Raw genomic sequence first — 10,772 nt, forward strand, 5'->3', positions numbered from 1 at the left:
CACCACTCTCCACAAACAGCACATGCCAATCCATTGCATTCACATTCACTACTTTAATCACCACTCTCCACAAACAGCACATGCCAAAGCAATGAGTAGAGCTCATTGTTTATTTTGCAGTGATGAATTCTTAACTAACATTTATAACTTTGTACACTGCTTTGTGTAGTGGCACATCCCATGATGCATCAAGTTTATATAGTTTTTCTGTACTAGATATTTTCAATTAGACTAGATATTTTCAATTAGACCCCATTTTAGTTTATTGAATCATATAAAGATTATTTATTTAAAATACAAATTATTTTTTGTGTTCTGATTTCTCTATTTTAGTTTATTGAATCATATAAAGATTATTTATTTATTTTATCTGTTGGAGATCCTCAACACCGTTCTGAGTATTGATTTCATTTGTTGCATCACCTAAAAGTGCTTGGCATGTATGCTCCCTAATATGTTTTTATTCAGAGTAGTTACACGACCCTGCTGTTGAATCATGTCTAAAGTGGTTGAGGCGGGCCACTCCGCAATGTGGGACAAAGACGTTACAAATATTTTTTGTGATTTGTGTATTAAAGAAATAGAGCTGGGTAACAGACCAACAACGTATTTTAATAAGGAAGGGTGGAATAGCATTGGCAAGAGATTTAAAGAACTGACTGGTAGGGATTACGACCGCCTTAAATTTAAAAACAAATGGGACCAGCTGAAGAAGGAATGGAAAATATGGAAGGAGTTGAAGCGTGGATCTACCGGTCTGGGTTGGGATCCGATTAAAAGGAAAATAGAGGTAATTTATATATAATTCATGAATTGATAGCTTCGCAAATTATTTTATCTAACTATAATTTTCTAACTATCCCCTCTAAATGCTGTTCCACAGGCAGTACCGGCAGCGAAGAAGTACAAACAGTGTACAAACAATGTGGAATAGAACCGGAATTTGAAGAGAAGTTGGACATAATGTTTAAATGGGTTGTCGCAACAGGAAAGTTTTCATACAACCCAATTGAAAGCGGTTTTACAGGGATACCAGATGAGATCACACCTGATCCAGTGACACCCGATGAAGAAGTTCAAAGCATTAACCAGAGGGATATGGGGGAGTCCAGTACAATTTTAAAGAGGCCAAGGATTGCTAAGAAAAATAAAGAGAAAGAACATGCTGTGAACACCTCCTTCGACCGTTTAATTGAAGCTTTTGCAGCTCCACCAATATCTGAAGCTAGCATAATAGACTGTCTGAGGCTTTTGGGCTAATGAGTTTGGAGATCAGGAGGGTGAAGGTTTGGCTGATATGATTGCTTTAAGGGAGTCTATTACAGATGCTATTTGTGGCTGTTGATCTACCAAGTTTTACTTTAATAAAGTTATAGGTTGATATTCATATGTATTTAATTTTGGTTACTTTTAAAATACCTTAAACGGACATTGATTCTTTTGTTTATGTCGCAGTTAAACAAACATGACTTCCAGGATATCAGGTATGGACAGAGAGATTTTGTGTTATTGTGGACTACCGTCTCCGTTGCTAACGTCACGTAAAGAGCATAGCTTTGGGAGGCAGTTCTATGATTGTGCCAGAGGTGTTTCAGCTCGCTGCGGTTTCTTCAGGTGGGCTGATAGTCCCACAAATTACACCGCCAGTAATTATGCAAGCAGTCATGTCAATCCGATGTTTTCTCAGGCTGACTGTGCAGTTGAAGACCGCCGTAGCCAGAGTCTGAAGTTAAATATTTTAATATTTCTCCTTGTTGTTGTACTTGTTTTTGTACTTTTTTTAGTTCTACTGGTACTCGTTAAGATGTGAGAACTGTATGTTATCTTTTGGAACTTGTCTATCATTATGGTATGTTTCTGCAATTAATGTTTCTTTTCTACGAATAAGTTTTTCTAAATAAGCTGCCCCAAACAGTTTTATTACATATGGGCAGTAATGTCATTTAACCACCAATAAGCTAGTTTCAATAAGCTGTCCCAAACAGCAAGCCAGATTATTCTGATAATCTACAGATTATCAGATTATCAGAATAATCTGCTTATCAGCAGATTATAAATAATCCACAGCTGCGCCAAACAGACCCTTAGTGTATTTCGTGGAGGAGGTGGTGAATGAGAAGTAAAGGTGCACAAAAACGTAATACAAAATTGACTAAATACTTAAAAAAAAAGACCGACTCACGCACACTAAAAACCATCTCCATTTGACGCTAGCAATGCCCTAGTTCCTCGCGCTTCCCGCGGTTGCTCACGCCGGCACTCCGTCGCTGGCCACCAAACTAGGGTTTGGGTTTAGGTTTGAGATTCTAGATGATCGTTCCCTCTCAAACTTCTGCAGAATAACGTAATGGAGCTTGGAGTTTTGAACTCCTAAGCAGCACCTTTGGCGGCAACCGAAAGCCGACAACTCACCTTTGTCCATTGTCGATCTCGCCGAAGAAATATGATAACAAGTATATTACTTATCCTTAAAAGCATTATTGCCATTCTTTGTTCTTAGTTTTTTCCCCTTCTTGGAGGCAGGTATGTGATTTCAACGAGGGCTGTTGACAACAAGCACATAAAGGTCCGGCAGAAGCTGGTACTGGAAGTAATTTCTTATTCTGTTAAATTTGCACCCTTTTTTGTAATAGTAGTATTGTTCTTGCGCATTCCGAGTTTTTTTCTTGAAGTTACGTGAATGCGATCTCTAAATTCCACACTAGCGATTACTCGTCATATTGCGCTTCATTGCGGCCTTTTTTTCCATGTGAAACGGTGAGATGTTGATGGTCAGTTCTCAAGTTTCAGTTTGTTTGATCAGTTATTCGTAATAATGTGCATCAATTTTAGGTCTAAAACTGATGTAGCATGCTCATTGACACTTTAAGCTATGATATTGAGATTTTTTTTCGATAGTTCTTCTGGAAAGTAGGTCCATCTGCCTAATACGGGTTTGTTAGGATTTTAAATTCATTAAATTATGAAAATTTTGCAATTTACCTAGAAAATGGGTTAAGTAGAAGCGCTGCTCTCCATTTACATTTAAAAGGACCTTAGAGCAACATAATTGCATATGGCAAAGATACCTTTCCCTCTTTCACACACACAAGACTGAAAGAAAATCTTTTGGAATTATTTTGTTGAAATACCATACTCTTGCGTAAAGCTATGGATTGTTACAAGAAAATTTTATGTTCATGTTTTCATTCTTATTATGTGTGACCATTGATGTCAGTTCATGTGTATAATTTGTTTGCCTGCATTGGAAAATTCTTGGTGCCTAGATTTTACTGGTGGAAATTTTCTATTTTCAAACTAAAATATCCATTTAATTGGAGGAGCCTTACATTAATACGCCACTTGGTAATAAATTTAAAGTTTAAAAAGGTGAAATCGGGAACCGAGATGGAAGCCGCGAGGTGGGTCGAAGCATAAACCTCAAGAAAGAAACTCATAAAATTAAAAACAATTAAAAAATAATTACATAAACTATTAATATGTTGATTTAATTTATTATCATAAAGTCAGAACCTCAATTAATTAGTGTTGATATAAAATAGAATTTTGAAATGTGATTCTGGGTAAATATTCACCTAAATTTTAAATATTTCATAGGTTTCAAGATCCATAGTAGCGTCATCTATACTTACACATCTTCAAAATAAGCATCATATTTATTTTCATCTAATTCTATCTCGTTTTCAACTTTATAATATATTTCATTCATTATATTTTTCTTCTTAATATCAATTAATCTGAATTTAAAAATAATTTAAAGTAAAATTAATAACATAATCAAGTAATCACTTGAATTTTAAATTGATTTTTTGAGACATTGCAACAAATATATATAACATAATATACTATTTTTGCACAACTTGATCAAGATGCTGCCTCAAACGTCTCAAGGTATAAAGCCTTGTGGCGCACGCCTCAGACGATGGTGTCAGCCCCAATGATTACATTGAGACTTAAGCCTTGAGGTTTTTTTTTATGTGCCTTAGTTTGAGGCACGTCTCAAGGCGTAAGCCTCAAATGCCTTTTTAAACAATACGATTGGTAGCATAAGTATTCCTAAAAAAGTATAGAGATTTTTTGGTTAACTGCATATATCCAAAATTAATTTATTAATACAATGGCTATGTATTCCTAAATAATTGAAATTTCATCAATCTAGTGTAATTTTTTTGTTGTTGAAAAGTTTGCCTACAGGCTCCTTAATTGCTAAACAATACTCAAGGATGTTGATCGCCGTTGTTGAAAAGTTTGCCTACAGGCTCCTTCTTAATTGCTAAACAATACTCAAGGATGTTGATCGCTAACTACTATTATAATGCAAGCCCCATCCATTTCATTTTTTTGCTTCTGTTTAATTTTTCTTGAATAGTAATATTCACTCCATAAAAGCGGGTAACAATTAGATTACAACAAATATAGTGCAAGTATACGAGTTAGCTGATAGACTATTAAAAAAGATTATGGAAGAACTAAATGACTATCACAAGAGATATGGGAACAATTGAAGAGCTAGCTTTAAAAAGGAAGGAATACAGAATAAGATCTTTTGAACCAAATCGAAGAAGCTAAATTTATTAGCATTGAGTATGTGATGCAGAAATCCATTGAGAAGCCAAAGAACAACCAAAACGTCTTTAATATACTTGTTGAATAACACCATAACCGGCCCTCATAATGTGGATCATTTCATATTGAACCTATAGTCTGGATCAAATCTAGAGAAGGGAATGACCAACTTATAGCCTTCCCAAAAAAGACTTTTTGACCGGAGATAAGATGACACAAAAACAAGTAGTTCAAACGAATCATTTGATTATTGGTAATAAAAAGAGATTCTAAGTACCTTAACACATATTATATAGTTTTTTGCTCAAACTTGACCTGATAAAAAACAATTGGGTTCATCCCTAATTGCATCATTCTCAGTGACAACTTCAATCAACCATTGAAGCGTGTAGGCAAAGGCTCTTTCAGTTTGTTTAAAAGAATTGCATCTAACATGATTAAATTTCTATAAGTTCCTTGTCATGAAGCATAAACACAACGACATTGACATGAATATGGCATAAGTGTAATCATTAAGACATGAAACATATCACAGCATTGAAGTTTATACTTTATAGAAGAAACTTTAAAATATCAATATAAAAATAATTGTTATTGATTATGATTACATTTCATAATTTTATCGCGTGCTTTAACTGTGATTTTTTTAGTAGCATGCTAAACTTATCATTCTTTAGTTATTGTCTTTTATTTTGTTGATATTAATATTATTTACTGTGGAATTGTGAGTTTCCTATTTTAGACTTATTCTCGTTAAGTCCTTTCTTATTAAGTTGTATTTCTTTCCTTTTGTTAGTTGTTCTATCTTTGGTAGGTTGTAATGGTAAGACTTGCTTTTACTCATTATAAGGAGGAGAGTTGTAATTTGATCATTAAGGAATAACATAATTCCGACTCTCATGTCATCCTTCATGGTATTAGAGCGGTAAACCTTTTCTTGTTAGAACACCGCTGCTTCTTGCTCTCTTGTTCAATTCGAACGGATCAGACCGCTCACCGCTTCTTGAGGGCTTCCTGAGGGTCACACTCGTCACTGTTGCCCCTCACTCTCTCGTTACGCGCACCACTGTCGCTCGTTCGCTCATTCAAATTCATCTCCTTTGAATGACTCCGGCTTCGACTGAATCGATCTCTGCAAAGACTTCAGGTTCAATCTCCTTCCAACGACTTTGGCGTTGGAAGTATCCAATCATCTGCAATACTTCGTGTCGGCAATTTACTGCATCATTGCCGTTCTCCCAGAGCAAGTTCGTTGGTTTCTTTTGCTGTCCCTGCAAAAACCCTCATCCGCATGCTCTCTACAACTCTGTCCTGCTGTTGCCAGTTTTCTTGTAGTTCCTTCCCGGCTTGAAATCATCCTTGAAGTTACTTGTTTTTCCTGTAAGCCATCCCTATGATGAGCAGAAGCCAACCGGTTTTCTCCCAGCTGTAAAAGTGCACAGGTTTTATGACAAAGTATGGAATGAAGATGTCTAGCTCTACGTCAGAGGTTAGTTCTGAATCAAAGATCAGGAATTCTATCCAAACAGTCTGAAACTCTATTTTTATCATAAACCATAAACTCAGTGACTATAACTTTCTTCAGTGGTCCCAATCTATGTTATTTACAATTGTGTAGAAGGAAGAGAGAAAAGAGTATACAGTTTTAAGCTCATTGATCCTAACCATCATCCATGCAAGATTCAAGATGATATGGTATTGTCTTGGTTCATCAATTCTATGACGACAGAAGTTGAAAAAAATATCTTTACAAGACAACACATGAGATTTCGGAAGCTGCTCGTGAGATTTATTTAAGTATAAAAAATATTATAGAATTGTTTGAGATTGAGATAAAATTATATGAGCTCTGACAAGAAGAGTTAAGTCTTCATCAATACGTCAACACACTAACCGGTTACAGTTAGATATGTATGATATATATATATATATATATATATAATATATATATATTGAAGTGCTCTCAATGATGTCATAGTGTATAAAAATAATATTGGAGAAGAAGAGGATGGTCAAGTTCTTATTAGGATTAAATAAAAACTCAGATGAGGTCAAAGGAAGAATAATGAGGATGAAGCTTCTTTCCACCACTTGGGAAGCCTTTGCTAAAGTTAGAAGATAACAAATCAGGAAGAAGCTTATGATGGCATATAGTGTGGATTCATCTAACACTGAAACCCCACCTTATACACGCACAACTCCTTCCATGAGTCAAAATCAAAGAAGAATCATCCTTTATGTGAATATGCAAAAAATTTGGTCACACAAAGGATGAATTCTACTGTTCGGTGCTTAGTCTCATAATAATTTCTCTGTCTATCTTAGACTGCTCAGTCTGTCAAATCAGCCGGATCTTCTCAGTTGTTTCATCACTTGAATCAACATCAATTAATTTCTTTTCACCCGTTTCTTCCCAACAAAGAGGTGTCCTGCATTTTCGTCCATAAAGGGCTTCATAAGGAGCCATACCAATAATGGTCTAGAAGCTGTTATTATAGACACTCTATCAGAGGTACGTGCATCTCCAGTTTCCATCAAAATTAAGAACACAAAGGCGAAACAAGTCTTCCAATATTTAGATCGTTCCTCCAATTTACTGTCTGTTTGGGGATGAAAAACTGTACTGAATGTCAGTTGAATGCCCAAAGCCTCTTGAGCTTTCCTCCACAGTCTGAATATAAATCTACCATCTCGATTTGAAACAATAGACTTTGGTACTCCATGCAATCGTACAATTTCATTAACATAAATTTTGGTCAATTTTTCAACATCTATTTGTCTGATAGACAATAAATGTGTAAACTTGATCAGACAATAAATAATTACCCAAGCAGCATCTCACAAAGTCCATAGCAAGTCCTCCCATTTCCAATATGGTATAGACAGCGGTTGCAATAACCCACTAGGCTTTTGATGCTCAACATTAATCATCTAACAAGTAGGACACTTTACCACGGACTCCGCTACGCTTTGCTTCAACTTTGGCTACTAGAATAAACCCTTCAGCTCATGATACATCTTGTTGCTTCTTGGATGTATTGTATATCCTGAATAATGTGCCTCATGCTAGATTTCTTTGCGGAAAATCTCTCTTTTCTTGGAGGCAAACCTGACAAATCATTTAAGAAACTTCTGGATACTCCTTTACTATCGGTGTATTCTCTAATTTCTTTGGTTCTTTCATAATATCGATGACTTGAGCTAAAAAGCCTTGATACCATTTTGCTAACAATTTGTATGCCTTTAAACTGAGTATCGTCATAGGCATGAGTCCTCGATCACCTACAAACTTGAATTCTTCTTCTCCAGGGATACTGAATTTAACTATTTTTTTTGAGCAATCAATAGTTTTGAAATGATTGAATAGTGAATCCATCCCTAGATTCACTTTGAACTCGGTAAGTGGCAGTACTACCAAATTCTCCTTGAATCTTCTATCGCAGATTTTCAGATTCACACAACTATCTACCATCATGCTAGACCCATTAGGTAGAATAATAGATAAGATATTGAGGATTCTGAAAGCTTCCAATCCTTTAGAATTCACAAACTCTTCAGAGATAAATGAATGTGATGCCCCTTCCAATCCTTTAGAATTCACAAACTCTTCAAAGATAAATGAATGTGATGCCCCAATATCAAATAAGGTTCAGACCAAATTGTTTTGAAAAATGCGAAACCTATATTAAGCTGAATATAAAAGTCTAGCAATATAAATGAATACTTGACAAATATGCTGAAATAAATACATACCTGTAATGATGACAGGTGAATCCTTTGCTTCCTGCTGGTGCATATAGTCATGGTTGCACACCCTGAAGGGCCTTGACTCGGAGCTGGAGCTGATTCTTACGACTTCACTATCTTCTGCCTGCCAAAGTCCTTTGAGTAGATGGAGCACTAGTCCTGGCATCAACCTGAGGTCTCTGTCTTAAGGTAGGACATTACCTCGCCATATGTTCGAGCTAGCACCAAAAACATGTGTTGGTGCCTGACAAACTTTCCTCTATGTGCCCTTTCACACTTGGCACTAGTAACCATACTGTTGCTACTGCTGCCAGTGCCACTACGAGTACCGCTGTTGCTGAATCGAGGCTTCTTCGTATAAGACTGTCTAGACTGGACGGAATGGGTGGCTTGTCTCGATCTAAACCTGTCATCTACTCTCATCTTCTGAAAATTTCTACGCCTTTGCGTAACCAGTAAATCAATATCTATCCTCCTCACCCTCTCCACAAAAACTGAGTAATCATCAATTCCAAGTGAAATTAAAGGCTGTCGAATGACATCCTTCAATCCAGGGAGAAATCAGTGACACTTTTTTTGGCATTTGGGATTAACTGAGGTGTATACTGTGATAACATTGTGAATTCGACTTCTTATTGTGTAAGGGATAGGTCGCCTTGCACCAGTCTGATGAACCGTTCCTACATCTGCCTCTTGGCTGAAAGAGGAACAAACTAGTTATGAAAAGTCTTCACAGAGTCCTCCCACTTTATCTTTTAAACCCTTTTGCCTTCCCTAACCCATTCGAGCCGAGCAGAACTGTGCCTATTACGGGTTCGGTCGAGCCCCCCTCACACAAGCAGAGCTACTGCACGCAGAGCTCCCACAGATAAAGTGGGAGGACTCTGTGAAGACTTTTCATAACTAGTTTGTTCCTCTTTCAGCCAAGAGGTATGAAAAGTCTTCACAGAGTCCTCCCACTTTATCTAACTACTGGGTTGTCCGCCAAACTTCTCCTAAAGCTGGTTTTGTCACTACTCTACTTCCCTCTTGAAAGCAAAAGTAGCTAATTTGACATCCTTTCCTGAGAACATGACAAACCCTCAATGATTTCCTCTACCCTCAATAACCAGTTCTCTGCCTTAACTGGCCCTCATGCTTTGGAGTATAGTGGTGGTCGAATGTGCTGGAACGGCTTTAGATATTTATCCATCTGAGTTGTTCCACTATCACTGATCTGGGTCTAAGAACCTTGAATAAGTTGTCATTGCGGCCATCATCTGAGTAAACGCCTCCATAGAGACGCTATCACCACTGGAGGAAGGATCATTACATGTTGGAGGCACTCGATTCTGCTGATCAATACCTCTTACATCTCTATCATTTTCATCTATATCTTTCGGATTGGGATCATTTGCCCTGAGAACAGAATTTTAAATTATTAACTTAAACATTTAATTATTTTTTAATTGTCTTAATAAATATTAATGATTTTCCTAATAACTCTTTTATGATCACTTTTTTAGTGCCCTAGTGAGCTTGAAATTACCAAAGCGGGAACCGATGGTCGGACTGAGGAAACCTATCTAACAATATCATTTCTTAACATAAAATAAAACTGAACGCATAAAAGAGCCATTTTATACAAAAACTTATATTTACAATATATTATTCATATTTAAACATTTATATTTGAAACAGAAAATAAATTAAATTATAATACCTATTAGCTGACGCTCCATGACGCCTGTACACGTTCTCTCTGGGGTTCATCTAATCTACAATTAGTTTTCTTGTAAAATTGTTAGCAACTATGATTTGATTTAAAATTACTTAATGGGTAAATATTCTTAAATTATAATAATTTTTCGTTTTAAACTATTTTTGTCAAAGTGCGGTAACAGTAAAAACTGTGCAGTAAAAAAATAAATTTCATTTATTTAAGTTACACTTCATAATTGAGAGTCACCGTCTAGACGTATTCTTTATAAATATATACTTTGAACTTTTTTCCATCCAATCATGAGAATATACAATCATTTTTATTTCTATTTTGTGCATGTACAATGCATTTCTTTGCTAGTATCATCCAGGGGTGACTCTCATATACATGCATATATCATATTTTATTTATTTTATATTACATTTAAACTTTAAAAAAAAAATTGCATTCAACATTTAAAAAGACAAACTTTTGCATTAAAAAAAAAACTAAAATCTAGAAACAATTAAAACATACATAAATAAATAGAACTATTGCGAAATAAAAACTCATTACCACCTCAACAATGTCGTTTGCGAATCTTTTCCTCAGGGCAGTCTAGTTCTTTGGTGCATCTATAATAATAATTTAAATGTAATTAACATCTTGTTCAGTGCTAATCTTCTCTCCTATTACTTCTAATTTTTTTATCATTAGTTCCATAATTTCTTTTTTTACTTAGCTATTTATTTATCTATAAAAAATTGCAAATATACAT

The 10,772-nt window shown here is 35.6% G+C and overlaps 1 protein-coding gene across 1 annotated transcript; it reads left to right on the forward strand.

Moving 5' to 3' along the window:
* The first annotated feature begins 496 nt into the window (after positions 1-496).
* Positions 497-1,260, forward strand: LOC110039382. The gene is made up of 2 exons (XM_020744419.1): positions 497-755; positions 884-1,260. The coding sequence occupies exons 1-2, from the start codon at positions 497-499 to the stop codon at positions 1,258-1,260; spliced, it is 636 nt and encodes a 211-aa protein (XP_020600078.1).
* Positions 1,261-10,772: the final 9,512 nt, after the last annotated feature.

The sequence above is a fragment of the Phalaenopsis equestris genome, unplaced genomic scaffold (assembly GCF_001263595.1).
Source record: "Phalaenopsis equestris unplaced genomic scaffold, ASM126359v1 Scaffold000002, whole genome shotgun sequence".
NCBI classification, from domain to species: Eukaryota; Viridiplantae; Streptophyta; class Magnoliopsida; order Asparagales; family Orchidaceae; genus Phalaenopsis; species Phalaenopsis equestris.

Coding starts and splice junctions, on each gene's coding strand:
- LOC110039382 (XM_020744419.1), top strand. CDS start 497: ATGTCTAAAGTGGTTGAGGCGGGCCACTCCGCAATGTGGGACAAAGAC. Junction 756..883: donor GTTGAAGCGTGGATCTACCG/GTCTGGGTTGGG, acceptor GCTGTTCCACAG/GCAGTACCGGCAGCGAAGAA.